The sequence below is a fragment of the Salvelinus alpinus genome, chromosome 15 (assembly GCF_045679555.1).
Source record: "Salvelinus alpinus chromosome 15, SLU_Salpinus.1, whole genome shotgun sequence".
Classification (NCBI taxonomy): Eukaryota; Metazoa; Chordata; class Actinopteri; order Salmoniformes; family Salmonidae; genus Salvelinus; species Salvelinus alpinus.
Genome location: NC_092100.1, coordinates 18675578 through 18692521, shown reverse-complemented (window position 1 = coordinate 18692521; position 16944 = coordinate 18675578). Strand labels below are relative to the sequence as shown.

The 16944-nt window shown below is 38.6% G+C and overlaps 1 protein-coding gene across 4 annotated transcripts in view; it reads right to left on the bottom strand.

Annotated features, from left to right (window-relative positions):
• Positions 1–3334: 3334 nt before the first annotated feature.
• Positions 3335–16944, bottom strand: part of LOC139539629 (uncharacterized) — a 68315-nt gene continuing 54705 nt past the window's right edge. For all 4 annotated transcript variants that reach the window (XM_071342742.1, XM_071342741.1, XM_071342744.1 and 1 more), the window contains one exon: positions 3335–4759. In XM_071342742.1, the coding sequence (XP_071198843.1) occupies positions 3589–4759 (1171 nt within the window). In that variant the 3' untranslated portion in view covers positions 3335–3588. The remainder of the gene's footprint in view (positions 4760–16944) is intronic.

The window sequence follows — 16944 nt, the reverse complement described above, 5'->3', positions numbered from 1 at the left end:
GTTTAATAATGAGAGAATAAGGTTTAATAATGAGAGAATAACGCGAGAAGGAGAGACAGAGAGCTGCCCCTAAATGGACACATGCTCAAACTAGTACACTTTTGATAGACTTAAAGGGGCAATCTGCTACATCAATTTTTTTACTTATAAATTATATATATAAATATATATAAAAAGCTTAAATTATTGTTAATATAACTGCACTGTCCAATTTACAGTACCTATTACTGAGGAAAAATGCCATGCTATTGTTTGAGGAGAGCTCCTAACAACAAAACACTTTTCTCACCGCGATAGGTTTGATAAATTCACCTCTGAAGGTGAAATGTGTACTTACATTATGGAATCTTGCTCTGATTTATCATCCAAAGGATCCCAGAGATAACATGAAGTGTTGTTTTGTTAGATAAAATCCTTTTTCATATCCTAAAAAGGTCCATATAGCATGCACGATCGATTTTGTATTTCCACTCGTTCAATTTGCAAAGAAAGGAATCTGTGAAAATCTAAACCTAAACGTTATTTCAACCAGTCACATCATGTTTGTATGTATTCTTCAGAGATCCTAGAATGTAACCAGACTTCACTATATCATTAGGGGTGTAGTATATCCTATAGGACACCAAATTTGGTCAGAGAGCGACGCCTTCACGGCACGCCGATGACGCGGTCGGTCTTTACTTGATCAACTCTAACTTTGCCAAATAAGCACCAATTGGGGTCAAACAAAACTAGCTAGATAGCCAATGAGAAACCCTGTTTCTGTCGCAAAATGTAGCCGCTAACCTTGTGCGACAGCATGCCTTTTCCTTTTGGACAAAAATTATAAGAATATTCAGAGTTATGAAGTTATAAAAACTTGTTGTTTTGCAAATGTTGAACTTATAATATGGCTACTAATACTGGAAAAGCTAAATCAAAGTCCAAGTATACAGATTTGACGATATTCTTGCAGAAAAAATGTATATGAATGCAAATGTCTCCTTCACGATTTGCCCAAATGTACCTGGGTGACTTCACACTAAATGTCATGTAGTTCGCTCATACTTCAAGTTATCCATCTGAAACCTTGCACATACACTGCTGCCATCTTGTGGACACCATCAGAACCAGAGTGATGGCTAGAAGTGGGACCTTTCTGTTGCATTTCAAAGATGGTGGTAGAAGAAAAAGATTTTAAAAATGGTTGTTTTTTTCTTTGTATTTTCTTCTACCAGATCTATTGTGTTATATTCTTCTACATTCAATTCACATTTCCACAAACTTCAAAGTGTTTCCTTTTAAATGGTACCAAGAATATGCATATCCTTGCTTCTGGGCCTGAGCTACAGGCAGTTAGATTTGGGTATGTCATTTTAGGCGAAAATTGAAAAAAAGGGGGCTATCCCAAGACAATGGAAAATTCATGTTTCATTATCTAAATATTGAAAGAGCGTGGGCAACGGAGAGAAACAAAATGTTAAAAAATATTTGAGCTCAGACTTTTTGAGCTGACCTCGCCATGGGTTGCCAGGTTTCAAAACTAATGCAATGAACTTTTACCCAGTCCAAAACACGCATACCCGGGCACCCAGTCCAGATTAATCGAATCCCTCATATGAGGACAACAGACAAGGTGTTATGGGCTATTAGCTTGTGTAAAGATCCATGACCTTCCAGAGCCGACTAATCAAGACTGGTCAAGCTCTGTTTTTATTCTGACTTCTCAATACTGAGCTTCTAAATCAAATCAAATCAAATCAAATGTTATTTGTCACATACACATGGTTAGCAGATGTTAATGCGAGTGTAGCGAAATGCTTGTGCTTCTAGTTCCGACAATGCAGTATTCCGTCTACAGGAATTCAGCCGACTTTGCCGGCATCTTACCAGAATACCCCCAGAATCGGCCCGATGCAAATTTAAATAAATATATTCAAAATTACCCGATTTAGTAATTATAAATATTACTACTAAACATTTTATACATACAAATTATACCAATCCACAAAAAAAAAACATTTTGTGTCAGAGGAAACACTATACACTTGATGGGATAAGGACATCCCGACCGGCCAAAACCTCCCCTAACTCGGACGACGCTGGGCCAGTTTCGCGTCGTCTCATGGGTCTCCCGGTCACGACGGCACGGGTCTTGAACCAGCATCTGTCGCAACGCAGTTTGCACTGCGATGCAGTGTCTTAGACCACTCTAAGCCTCCACTCAGGAGGCTCCATCCACAAAGTTTTTAATCCTTATCAATTGCCTTGCACAAAGTATCAAAATACTACACAGGCCTCTTAAAGAATTGTATTTTTCATCACAGAAACAATGAGAAAATATGGAAAAATAAATAATGAAATGTTAATTATATATAGCAGCCCATGTAATCATCCACTGTGCTAGTTGGGCAGGCTTGTTCTGAGCTTAGTGGGTGGTGGGGGATTCCTGAGGCATTGTAGTTACACAAGTGAAAAATGTTAAGAAAATGATTAATCAAGAATGTGTTGTGAATCGTTTACTTTAATAACAATGCCAGTTAAGGCAGCCCCCCGCACCTCTCTGATTCAGAGGGGTTGGGATAAATGTGGAAGACACATTTCAGTTGAACAAATTACTAAGTATCCCCCTTGCCAATACAGTATTAGGCACTTGTAATAACAGAATGTTGTTTGTATGCTTCCAAAAGTTTTTTTATTTAACTAGGCAAGTCAGTTAAGAACAGATTCTTATTTACAATGACGGCCTACCGGGGAACAGTGCCTTGTTCAGGGGCAGAACAACAGATTCTTACCTTGTCAGCTCAGGGATTCAATCCAGTAACCTTTCGTTTACTGGCCCAATGCTCTAACCACTAGGTTACCTGCCACCCCATGTCTCTACTTGGTTTATGTAATAATAGTATTACTTTCATACTATAAACGTTAAAATGTGTGGCTACAGCTGAAGTACTGCAGAGAAAAGGATGACAGATTCTGTGTAGGCTCCCGAGTGGCGCAGCGGTATCACATCCAGCCTTGATTGGGAGTCCTATAGGGCAGCGCATAATTTGCCCAGCATCATCCGGGTTTGGCTGGGGTAGGCTGTCATTGTAAATAAGAATTTGTTCTTAACTGACTTGCCTGGTTAAATAAAAGATTAATTCATGAAATCCATTGTTTATGGTGATCTGCAGTGGAAATTATTGTGAAATATGGCTTATTTGTGGTCCGGTGGGTTTATATATTTATATACTCAATAATATTTACCTCATCAATTACTTAACAATCGCCAGAATGACCTAAAGCCATACACATGGCAAAAATCAAAGATGCATATTATTTTATTAGCGTTTGATATAGAATCAATATCATATTTTTTTTTTAATATGCATGTTTTCATTTATTAAATAGAAAGAAGTGATAATGACTTAAAACAAAACATTATATAAACTTTGATAATTTCAATGTACATACACAGAAGAAGCAATCAATCCCATAACTTACATCTTAAAATTAGTCTGTATTTACAACAACAACAAAAACAACTTTCAGACATAACACATGTTTGAAAAAAAAAGACTGGAAAAACAAACCTCAGCAGGCAACTGATTTCAACAGGACAGATGGCTAAAGAGAACCTTGCGAATTACTACATTTCAAGTTAGGTTCATGTATTCCGTGCCACATAATATATATCTGATGTGGCAGAAATCTGTGTACTAAAATGATTTCCCTGTAATAACAAGGATCGAAAGTGTCCACGTTTTGGGAGGGGACATGAAGTCCAGCAGTCCTGACTCCGAAATGGGACTCTGGCCCAAGACCAGCCTTTTCCAAACACATTCCCATGTAGACATCATCAATTGGCAAAATGGGAATGGTATGGGTCATTTTGTAAATGACCATAGCTGTGTTTCCAGAGAGCAGGAAGCCCCCACCCCCACAGTAAGGGGGATATGAGTCTGACTCTTGAACCTGGACTGGGACATAGTATTTGCTCCCTGACTCTCTAATGGGTCCTACATAGCGGATTAGATGACCTGCAAAAAGGTGCTTGTCACCATCATTGTCTTTTAGACTCTGAAGGTAGTCCACTATGTTATCTGTGTTGGCGAAGATATCATCGTCACCGTTGAGGAGAAATCGGGCTTGGCGGCAGTTCTTGTCCATCCATTCTAAGAACAAAATCTGCTTCAGGGTGAGGTTGAAGAAGGAGTCGTTGAAGTCCCACTGCAAGATGTCATTATGCTCACGGTTCTCCAGTCGTAGAAGCTTGTTTAGCTTGCGCTTCTCAAAGCCTGTGCCTGTGGTTCCCGAGAGAAAAATCCTGTGGATCCAGACTCCATTCTGCAGTCTCTCCTTGGCCCAGGTTTTCCGTAGTACCTCACGGCGGTCATAATTCGCAGGTGAGCTTTTTATGACCAGCAGAAGGAAGACGTCAGCAGACTTGTGAGGGTCTCCACATTTATCAGGTACATCCAGCAGCATTGGGAAGTGGCGGCAGTGACGATAGAAGAGGAAGTCTTGGATGTGAACTGGCAGAGAGGAAAACCCTGACACATTGGCCGCAGACTCATTCCGTTCACAATGGCCCCAGGTAGAAACACCTGCGCTCTCACTGGTTGGTTTCTGAGGTCTGTTTTGATAGGTTGATTCCCTCCTGTTTATCTGGAAATGGTTTGAGGGTTTTTTAGGACGAATGTCCTCTTTAATAAAAATGATGACCAAGCACAGAATGCTGATCACAAGTAAAGCTGTAGACTCAAGCAAACGAGACGACCTTCTCATTTTTGTTGCTCTGTAATGAGAAAAAACAAGGCATTAAAGGTACAAAAAAAACAAGGCATTAAAGGTACAAAATGGGCCAGAGATTAAGTGCCAACTGTAATTACTGGGACAGTGACACATTTTATTGTTGTTTTGGCTCAGTACTCCAGCACTCTGACTATGAGGTTAAAGTGCAGACTGGCAGCTTTAATTTGAAGATATTTTCATCCATGAGCTCCCGAGTGGCGCAGCGGTTTAAGGTACTGCATCTGAGTGCAAGAGGCGTCCCTACAGTCCCTGGTTTGAATTCAGGCTGTATCACATCTGGCCGTGATTGGGAGTCCCATAGGGCGGAGCACAATTGGCCCAGCGTCGTCCGGGTTTGGCTGGGGTAGGCAGTCATTGTAAATAAGAATTTATTCTTAACTGACTTGCCTGGTTAAATACATTTTAAAAATCAGGTGAACTGTTTAGAAATTACAGCACTTTTTGTACATATTCCCCCCATTTTAGGTGGACCAAAAGTATTGAGACAAGGTCACTTATGTGTGTTAAAGTAGTCAAAAGTTTAGTACTTGGTACCATATTCCTAGCACGCAACAATTGCATCAAGCTTGTGATTCCAAAAACTTGTTGGATGCATTTGCTTTTTGTTTTGGTTGTTTCAGATTATTTTGTGCCAAAAATAAATGAATGGTAAATAATGTATTGTGTAATTTTGGAGTCACTTTTATTGTAAATAAGTTTTACAGGATTTGGTTTTTCTATATATGTTTTGATGTTGGACTTTAGCACATATAGCGCGTGAGAAGTAGGGCGCACCGACTGGGTAGTCCATCTCGCTAGTCGGAAGGAGGTTTCACCTGTGTTGGCTTGAGAAATGTGCAGGGTTAACACCTTTAGTTGGCTCTCCCCATTTTGATTTCTAGACAAACAATATTTTATCTGATCTGTCCTGTTTTTGCTTTGTGCCACTTTTTGGTTTGCGTCCTGTCTTTAAGGTTGGTGTGGGTTTTTATTTTGTTTGCTTCTTCTTCGGCAAATATGGGTGTATTTTAGGTTCCAGTTGTTGTTGCTAGTCTACTTTCAGTGGACACACCCATGAGTGTTATTCAGAACCCGCACCTGTTCCATTTTGGTTGTCAGTCTTTCATTGTTAGTTCCCCCTTCTGTTTGAGTGACATTGTTTGGTTTTCCTGCTGGGGAATATAACAATATCATCCAAAACAAAGCGCAAATGCATCCAACAAGTTTGTAGAGTCACAAGCTTGATGTAATCATTGCGTGCCAGGAATATGGGACCAAATACAAAGCTTTTGACTACTTTCATACACAAATAAGTGAATTTGTCACAATACTTTTGGTCCCCTAAAATGGGGGGACTATGTACAAAAAGTGCTGTAATTTCCAAACGGTTCAACCGATATGGATGGAATTACCCTCAAATTAAAGCTGTCAGTCTGCAATTTAACTTGTTTCAGTCATATCATTTCAAATCCAAAGTGCTGGATACAGAGCCAAAACAACAACAAAATGGTCACTGTCCCAATAATTACGGAGGGCACTTTACATGTGTGTGACACACTGGTGTGTTAACTGTAAAACAGATGTTCCCATATTCGATCCTGTTGGGTGTACTCGAGCACCGGAGTTGGGAACCACTGCTGTATGATATGTCCCCCGTACAAATAACTATTTTAGATGACACAGTGTTAACTTCAAGCCAAAACCATTTTTGCAGTTGCATGCCCAAAATATGTCTGCAGAAAACTTGTTTAACAACATGCTCCCTATGAAATGTGTGTTTGTTGAGCAAGCATAAAATGACTGAGAAATTCATTAGTGAGGAGAATAGTATTGAAAAATATGTGTTATTTATGAATTCGAAGGACCAATAAAAAGGTTTTTAGGCTGGTAGTAACCACCACAGGGTGTCCGTTCGGAACACGAGGAAGCAGTAGCTCTAGTTCAAGGGTTTAATGAAGATACACACACACAACACCACTCTCTCTGATAGTATTTGTGGTTCTGTAAAGAAAAGGGGAGAATTTAGGCTATAGCACAGTATGGGAAAAAATATGCCTAATTCAATATGCCTTGTCAACAAACTAAACAGGTTATGTGGACCCAAGCACATGCTAGATGCACAATGAAGCAATAGAGCAATGTAGAAATATCTACACATTATAAAACATTAATAATCTACAACCGAAAATAGCCTAGCACCACATAGAAATGCTAACAAATGCGCTAATAAGCATGCTAAATAGTAATGCATTCCAGATGACAATGCAAATGCTAACGCTAGCAGGAGTATTCAAGCTAGCTAGCAAGTTTAACACAGACATTTAGCTCCAAACAACAAGACAACAGTGTTTTGGCACTTACATTTAGCTGCATGCACAATAAAACATCAGAAAGAAAAGCAATTTTTCCTAAGGATGTACTGACATGCATGTGTAACTGATAAATGGACACACACACACACACACACACACACACACACACTACATGTTAATGTTTTTAAATGTACACTACCGTTCAAAAGTTTGGGGTCACTTAGAAATGTCCTTGTTTTTGAGAGAAAAGCTAGTTTTTGTGCATTAAAATAACATCAAATTGATCAGAAATACAGTGTAGACATTGTTAATGTTGTAAATGACTATTGTAGCTGGAAACAGCTGATTTTTAATGCAATATCTACATAGGCGTACAGAGGCCCATTATCAGCAACCATCACTCCTGTGTTCCAATGGCACGTTGTGTTAGCTAATCCAAGTTTATCATTTTAAAAGGCTAATTGATCATTAGAAAACCCTTTTGCAATTATGTTAGCACAGCTGAAAACTGTGTACTACTCCCTTCACAGAACAGTGCAAACTGGCTCTAACCAGAATAGAAAGAGGAGTGGGAGGCCCAGGTGCACAACTGAGCAAGAGGATAAGTACATTCGAGTGTCTAGTTTGAGAAACAGACGCCTCACAAGTCCTCAACTGGCCGGGATGTTGGACTTCCAGGCAGACTTGCAAAGAAAAAGCCATATCTCAGACTGGCCAATAAAAAGAAAAGATTAAGATGGGCAAAATAACACAGACACTGCACAGAGGAACTCTGCCTAGAAGGCTAGTATCCCGGAGTCACCTCTTCATTTACAACATTAACAATGTCTACACTGTATTTCTGATCAATTTGATGTTATTTTAACAGACCAAAAAATGTGCAATTCTTTCAAAAACAAGGACATTTCTAAGTGACCCCAAACTTTTGAATGGTAGTGTATGTAAATTGTAAGTATTTTGCGTTATGTGTCGGACCCCAGTGAGACTAGCTGTCGCCATTGGCGTTGGCTAATGGGGATATGTATACCCGTATATTTTCCCTGACACCAAAAAGTACTTGTTACATTTTGAATGCTCAGGCATGACATAATTATGGTCCAATTCACAAACCTATCAATATGACGCGTTGTCATCCCTACTGCCTCTGATCTGGAGGACTCACTAAACACAAATACTGACCCTGTCTGTCTATAAATTAATAGAAATGTAAAAATGGAAATTGTGCCATCTGGTTTGCTTAATATAATGAATTTGATGTATAGTATTTGCTTTTGCTCAAGTATGACAATTGACTACTTTTTCCACCACTGCAGACAGGTTGCCTCTCGCATTAATAACCCAAGGACATTGATTTGAACCTATCATAGACGTTCCCGAGACGTCCACAGACATCCGGTCCGGGCATACATTTGGGCTCTATGGACAATTCCTTTGACCTCATGGCTTGGTTTTTGCTCTGACATGCACTGTTCACCATGAGACCTTATATAGACAGGTGTGTGCCTTTCCAAATCATGTCCAATCAATTTAATTTACCACAGGTGGACTCCAATCAAGTTGTAGAAACAGCTCAAGGATGATCAATGGAAACAGGATGCACCTGAGCTCAATTTCGAGTTTCATAGCAAAGGGTCTGAATACTTATGTAAATAAGGTATTTTTTAAATGTATTTTTTTTAATTATAAATTAACAAAACATTTCTAAAAACCTGTTTTTGCTTTGTCATTATGGGGTATTGTGTGTAGATTGATGAAGGGGGGGGGATTATTTGATGCATTTTAGAATAAGGCTGTAATGTAACAAAATGTGGAAAAAGGGAAGGGGTCTGAAAACATACCGAATGCACTGTATGGATCTGTATCATTCACTTTGAACTGGACTGTTTTTACAGCATGAGTGGTTGTGAGTAGATGCGCTTGTTTTGAGATCAAAGTGAGAGCTACATGTAGCGACGTGTGCACATTTGTACATTTTCTCATAACCTTTGCTAGTTAGTGAGTTATTAGCCCAGTTATAGATCATTTGTAGTCAGCAATGGGGGAGTGATTGCTTCTTACAAGAGCACAAAACGTGTCATTTCTAGACATCTTTGGTAAAGAGATTTGTTTTGTCTTAAAGAGGAAGTGTTGTATATTGAGACAGGCGTGAATAAGCTAAGTAGCCAATAGGCAGAGGGTAGCATAATTTGTCTGATTCTCTGTAATAATGGTATGGAACTAATGAGGAATTTTATTTTGTAAAGTGGTTTCTTGCATCAAACAACACAATATTTTCAGTCAACATTCTCAGTCACATCCTTGTCTGAAGGACACGTGGATAAACAGGTTAATGTCAAGCCCTGCATGTAACCTCTTGACGCTAGGGGTCAGATATTTTTAAATTTTTTAAAATAACGTTCCCAAGGTAAACGGACTATTTCTCAGGTCCAGATCGTAAAATATGCATATAATTTACAGATTAGGATAGAAAACACTCCAAAGTTTCCAAAACTGTCAAAATATTGTCTGTGAGTATAACAAAACTGATTCTGCAGGCGAAAACCTGAGAAAATCTAACCCGGAAGTTATTATATATATTTTTTTAAATCTGTGTTTCCTGGCCCGTCTTTCTTCCATTTAAAGGGCTATCAACCAGATTCCAATGGCTTCCTCAGGCTGTGACCAGGCTTTAGACATAGTTTCAGGCTTTTATTTTGAAAAATGAGCGAGATTTTTCAAAAGTAGTCAGGTGTCCTCAGATTAGATCCTGCGCGCGAGAGGGTAGCTCTCCATTTTCTTTTTCTCTCTTATTGAGTAGGTTACGGTCCGGTTGAAATATTATTGATATGTTTGTTAAAAACAACCTGAGGATTGATTATAAAAAACATTTAACACCATTACGGATACTTTTTGGAATTTTCGTCGAACGGAACGAGGCTTTGGTTTTCTGAACATAACGCGCAACCCAAATGGCGTTTTTTTGTTATAAAAGTAATATTTATCGAACAAAAATAACATTTGTTGTGTAACTGAGAGTCTCGTGAGTGCAAACATCCGAAGATTATTAAAGGTAAGCGATTAATTGTATTGCTTTTCTGACTTTCGTGACCAAGCTAACCAAGCTAATATAAGGCTAACTGTTCTAGCATTGATTGATACACTCACAAAAGCTTAGATTGCTTTCGTTGCAAAGCATATTTTCAAAGTCTGACACGATAGGTGGATTAATAACAAGCTAAGCTGTGTTTTGGTATATTTCACTTGTGATTGCATGATTATAAATATTTTTAGTAATATTTTTGAATCTGATACGTTTGGGAATTTTCTTCTGGCTTTCAGGACCGGAACGAGGCTGTAGTTTTCTGAACATAACGTGCAACCCAAATGGCGTTTTTTTGTTATAAAAGTAATATTTATCGAACAAAAATAACATTTATTGTGTAACTGGGAGTCTCGTGAGTGCAAACATCCGAAGATTATCAAAGGTAAGCGATTAATTTGATTGCTTTTCTGACTTTCGTGACCATGCTAATTTGGGGCTAGCTGTTCTAGCATTGATTGATACACTCACAAAAGCTTGGATTTCTTTCTCTGTAAAGCATATTTTCAAAATCTGACACGATAGGTGGATTAATAACAAGCTAAGCTGTGTTTTGGTATATTTCACTTGTGATTGCATGATTATAAATATTTTTAGTCATATTTTGCGCCCTGCAATTCAGCGGTTGTTTAGGAAAATGATCCCGTAAAAGGGATCCGTAGCGCAGAGAAGTTTTAAAGAGGAAGTGTTGTATATTGAGACAGGAGTAAATAAGTTAATTAGCCAATAGGCAGAGGGTAGCATAATTTGTCTGATTCTCTGTAATAATGGTATGGAACTAATGAGGAATTTTATTTTGTAAAGTGGTTTCTTGCATCAAACAACACAATATATTCAGTCAACATTTTCAGTCACGTCCTTGTCTGAAGGACAAGTGGATAAACAGGTTAATGTCAAGCCCTGCATGTTTTTCTTCAAAAGTCTCATGGAATGTAGGCCTACATTGAACACCACACATTGGCTGCTACTGTAGGCTGAAAGATAGAACAGCTATTTCCATGTTAAAATTTTATGGGATGCATTTTCTCCATTGCTTTTGTTGATAGGCCACTCGGGTAAGCTTACATTATGATCAAATAGCCACAGTAGCCTACATGACCACTGTTAAAACTAACTTAAAGTGGGTACAGCCTCAGTGTTCACAGTAAACGCACACCGGAAGTTGCATTGAATTTTCACAACTTTCAAGTTTGCGCTCCTCAGACCTGAAATTTGCTCAGTGATAAAAAAATGTTGACCGAACATTGGTCCGGACCGGACCAAATCTGAACCAATCATTGACATCTAGGTTTCGCAAGTTTGGACAGCACAGTACAGCAAAGTACAGTACAGTAGAGCACAGCAGAATATTACAGTACACATTACAGTACAGAAAAGTACAGTTGTCAGAAGGTGAGTGTAGCTGGTGCATGAAGTCAGGCGCAGGAGAGCAAAATGAAAAAATAAAGGCACAAGGTAAATAAATACACTTGACCAAAATACAAACGGTAATTATATTACTCACGGGTGAACACATCACCGGTCGAAAAACCAGCTATCACGTACCGAAATGAACATAGAAACAATCACGCACAAAAACATGGGGGAAACAGAGGGTTAAATACATGAACATGTAATTGGGGAATGAAAACCAGGTGTGTAGAAAACAAAGACAAAACCAATGGAAAATGAAAGGTGGATCAGCGATGGCTAGAAGACCGGTGACTCGACCACTGAACGCCGCCCGAACAAGGAGAGGGACCGACTTCGGCGGAAGAAGTGACAACAGTACAATACAGTAGTGCACACAAGAGTACAGTAAAGTATAGTGTACTGTATTGTACCATACTTAACTCTAATGTACTCTACTCTACTGTACCGTACTGCACTATACTAAATTAAACTATTCTGTACACTACTGTACTTTACTGTACTCTACTATAATGACTTAAACTGTACTGTACCATACTGTACTGTACTCTTCTGTGTTATACTGTGCTCTACTGTACTAAACTGTGACGTGATGTTCAAACTTGTGAAACATAGCCTAGACTTCTATGATTTGTACAGATTTGGATATGGTCTGCACCGACCAAATTTGTACTTGTTTTGGGGTCGAGCTCATTAGAATAATACCCAGCATGCTTTGCGAGTGTTCATTTTTACATTTACATCAGCAGACTGTAACAATTGTCGTCTGGAGAAGGAGAGGAGGACCAAGGTGCAGCGTGGTAAGTGGTCATATTTTTTTTAATAAAATACGAAAATACTTGACAAACATTAAAAACGACAAACGAACAGTCCTGAAAGGTGAAACAAAACACTAAACAGGAAACAACCACCCACAAACAAAAGTGGGAAAACAGGCTACCTAAATATGGCTCCCAATCAGAGACAACGATAGACAGCTGCCTCTGATTGGGAACCACACCAGGCCAAACACACAGAAACAGAAAATCTAGACCTACAACATAGAATACCCAGACATAGAATACCCACCCACATCACACCCTGACCAAACTAAAACTAGAAACATACAAAGCAATCTCCGGTCAGGGCGTGACACAGACGCTTTTATCCAGAGTGACGTAAAGTCAATGCATTCAACTTAGGTAGATAAACCACAATCGCAGTCATAGCAATAAAAAACATGTTATCTGTGACAGTTATTGTAGTTGAAGTGGTCTGCTGGTTTATTCTGTACATTAAAGTATTTTGAACATCATTGCTGCTAGTTTCAAAGCAATTAAAAAATCTAGCATAATTGCATGTGATATACAGGAGAAATAACAAATATTTTGTTGCAATCTTCAGTTGGCTATTCTTTCCCATTAAGAGGCGTGAAAAGGTATTATTGTGATATAATGCTTACTTCATTGAGAATGTATAGCAGTTGAAATTTGGCCATACAATCAATGGCTGAAAGATACGTATTTTCAACGTCCGTGAAAATAAATATTTTAAATGTCCGGAAAATCCGTAATTTTGTATGTCCATATAAGACATATGTACGACTTCCAGAAAATATGTCTTCTAACCTTTCATTCAGCACCTGAGACACTTGATATCAACGTCTGGAAAATACGTCTAAAAGTAATTTTGCTTAATGGTAATGTTTCGACATACACAGTGCTGCATACTTACTTAGTGCTGTTGAAATAGGTCTGGAATTCCCAAGACTAGATGTTGACAGACAAAATAGGTCTACACACCCACTGTTCAAATACTTGCAGAACTACAATTATTATAAATACATAATAAGCTACTGACCAATTTGAGTGGGTCAGAGTTCCTGTGTTGGTGAATGTATTTCCTTCATTGACAATAACAGGATAGGAGTGGTTGTCAGTGATTCTTTGTTATTTCCCCCTTCTGTTTGAGTGACATTGTTTGGTTTTCTTGCTGGGGAACGTAACAATATCATCCAAAACAAAGCGCAAATGCATCCAACAAGTTTGTAGAGTCACAAGCTTGATGTAATCATTGCGTGCCAGGAATATGGGACCAAATACTAAACTTTTGACTACTTTCATACACAAATAAGTGAATTTGTCACAATACTTTTGGTCCCCTAAAATGGGGGGACTATGTACAAAAAGTGCTGTAATTTCCAAACGGTTCACCCGATATGGATGGAATTACCCTCAAATTAAAGCTGTCACTCTGCACTTTAACTTCAGTTTCAGTCATATCATTTCAAATCCAAAGTGATGGATACAGAGCCAAAACAACAACAAAATGGTCACTGTCCCAATAATTACGGAGGGCACTTTACATGTGTGTGACACACTGGTGTGTTTACTGTAAAACAGATGTTCCCATATTCGATCCTGTTGGGTGTACTCGAGCACCGGAGTTGGGAACCACTGCTGTATATGTCCCCCGTACAAATAACTATTTTAGATGACACAGTGTTAACTTCAAGCCAAAACCATTTTTGCAGTTGCATGCCCAAAATATGTCTGCAGAAAACTTGTTTAACAACATGCTCCCTATGAAATGTGTGTTTGTTGAGCAAGCATAAAATGACTGAGAAATTCATTAGTGAGGAGAATAGTATTGAAAAATATGTGTTATTTATGAATTCGAAGGACCAATAAAAAGGTTTTTAGGCCGGTAGTAACCACCACAGGGTGTCCGTTCGGAACACGAGGAAGCAGTAGCTCTAGTTCAAGGGTTTAATGAAGATACACACACACAACACCACTCTCTCTGATAGTATTTGTGGTTCTGTAAAGAAAAGGGGAGAATTTAGGCTATAGCACAGTATGGGAAAAAATATGCCTAATTCAATATGCCTTGTCAACAAACTAAACAGGTTATGTGGACCCAAGCACATGCTAGATGCACAATGAAGCAATAGAGCAATGTAGAAATATCTACACATTATAAAACATTAATAATCTACAACCGAAAATAGCCTAGCACCACATAGAAATGCTAACAAATGCGCTAATAAGCATGCTAAATAGTAATGCATTCCAGATGACAATGCAAATGCTAACGCTAGCAGGAGTATTCAAGCTAGCTAGCAAGTTTAACACAGACATTTAGCTCCAAACAACAAGACAACAGTGTTTTGGCACTTACATTTAGCTGCATGCACAATAAAACATCAGAAAGAAAAGCAATTTTTCCTAAGGATGTACTGACATGCATGTGTAACTGATAAATGGACACACACACACACACACACACACACACACACACACACACACACACACTACATGTTAATGTTTTTAAATGTACACTACCGTTCAAAAGTTTGGGGTCACTTAGAAATGTCCTTGTTTTTGAGAGAAAAGCTAGTTTTTGTGCATTAAAATAACATCAAATTGATCAGAAATACAGTGTAGACATTGTTAATGTTGTAAATGACTATTGTAGCTGGAAACAGCTGATTTTTAATGCAATATCTACATAGGCGTACAGAGGCTCATTATCAGCAACCATCACTCCTGTGTTCCAATGGCACGTTGTGTTAGCTAATCCAAGTTTATCATTTTAAAAGGCTAATTGATCATTAGAAAACCCTTTTGCAATTATGTTAGCACAGCTGAAAACTGTGTACTACTCCCTTCACAGAACAGTGCAAACTGGCTCTAACCAGAATAGAAAGAGGAGTGGGAGGCCCAGGTGCACAACTGAGCAAGAGGATAAGTACATTCGAGTGTCTAGTTTGAGAAACAGACGCCTCACAAGTCCTCAACTGGCCGGGATGTTGGACTTCCAGGCAGACTTGCAAAGAAAAAGCCATATCTCAGACTGGCCAATAAAAAGAAAAGATTAAGATGGGCAAAATAACACAGACACTGCACAGAGGAACTCTGCCTAGAAGGCTAGTATCCCGGAGTCACCTCTTCATTTACAACATTAACAATGTCTACACTGTATTTCTGATCAATTTGATGTTATTTTAACAGACCAAAAAATGTGCAATTCTTTCAAAAACAAGGACATTTCTAAGTGACCCCAAACTTTTGAATGGTAGTGTATGTAAATTGTAAGTATTTTGCGTTATGTGTCGGACCCCAGTGAGACTAGCTGTCGCCATTGGCGTTGGCTAATGGGGATATGTATACCCGTATATTTTCCCTGACACCAAAAAGTACTTGTTACATTTTGAATGCTCAGGCATGACATAATTATGGTCCAATTCACAAACCTATCAATATGACGCGTTGTCATCCCTACTGCCTCTGATCTGGAGGACTCACTAAACACAAATACTGACCCTGTCTGTCTATAAATTAATAGAAATGTAAAAATGGAAATTGTGCCATCTGGTTTGCTTAATATAATGAATTTGATGTATAGTATTTGCTTTTGCTCAAGTATGACAATTGACTACTTTTTCCACCACTGCAGACAGGTTGCCTCTCGCATTAATAACCCAAGGACATTGATTTGAACCTATCATAGACGTTCCCGAGACGTCCACAGACATCCGGTCCGGGCATACATTTGGGCTCTATGGACAATTCCTTTGACCTCATGGCTTGGTTTTTGCTCTGACATGCACTGTTCACCATGAGACCTTATATAGACAGGTGTGTGCCTTTCCAAATCATGTCCAATCAATTTAATTTACCACAGGTGGACTCCAATCAAGTTGTAGAAACAGCTCAAGGATGATCAATGGAAACAGGATGCACCTGAGCTCAATTTCGAGTTTCATAGCAAAGGGTCTGAATACTTATGTAAATAAGGTATTTTTTAAATGTATTTTTTTTAATTATAAATTAACAAAACATTTCTAAAAACCTGTTTTTGCTTTGTCATTATGGGGTATTGTGTGTAGATTGATGAAGGGGGGGGAATTATTTGATGCATTTTAGAATAAGGCTGTAATGTAACAAAATGTGGAAAAAGGGAAGGGGTCTGAAAACATACCGAATGCACTGTATGGATCTGTATCATTCACTTTGAACTGGACTGTTTTTACAGCATGAGTGGTTGTGAGTAGATGCGCTTGTTTTGAGATCAAAGTGAGAGCTACATGTAGCGACGTGTGCACATTTGTACATTTTCTCATAACCTTTGCTAGTTAGTGAGTTATTAGCTCAGTTATAGATCATTTGTAGTCAGCAATGGGGGAGTGATTGCTTCTTACAAGAGCACAAAACGTGTCATTTCTAGACATCTTTGGTAAAGAGATTTGTTTTGTCTTAAAGAGGAAGTGTTGTATATTGAGACAGGCGTGAATAAGCTAAGTAGCCAATAGGCAGAGGGTAGCATAATTTGTCTGATTCTCTGTAATAATGGTATGGAACTAATGAGGAATTTTATTTTGTAAAGTGGTTTCTTGCATCAAACAAC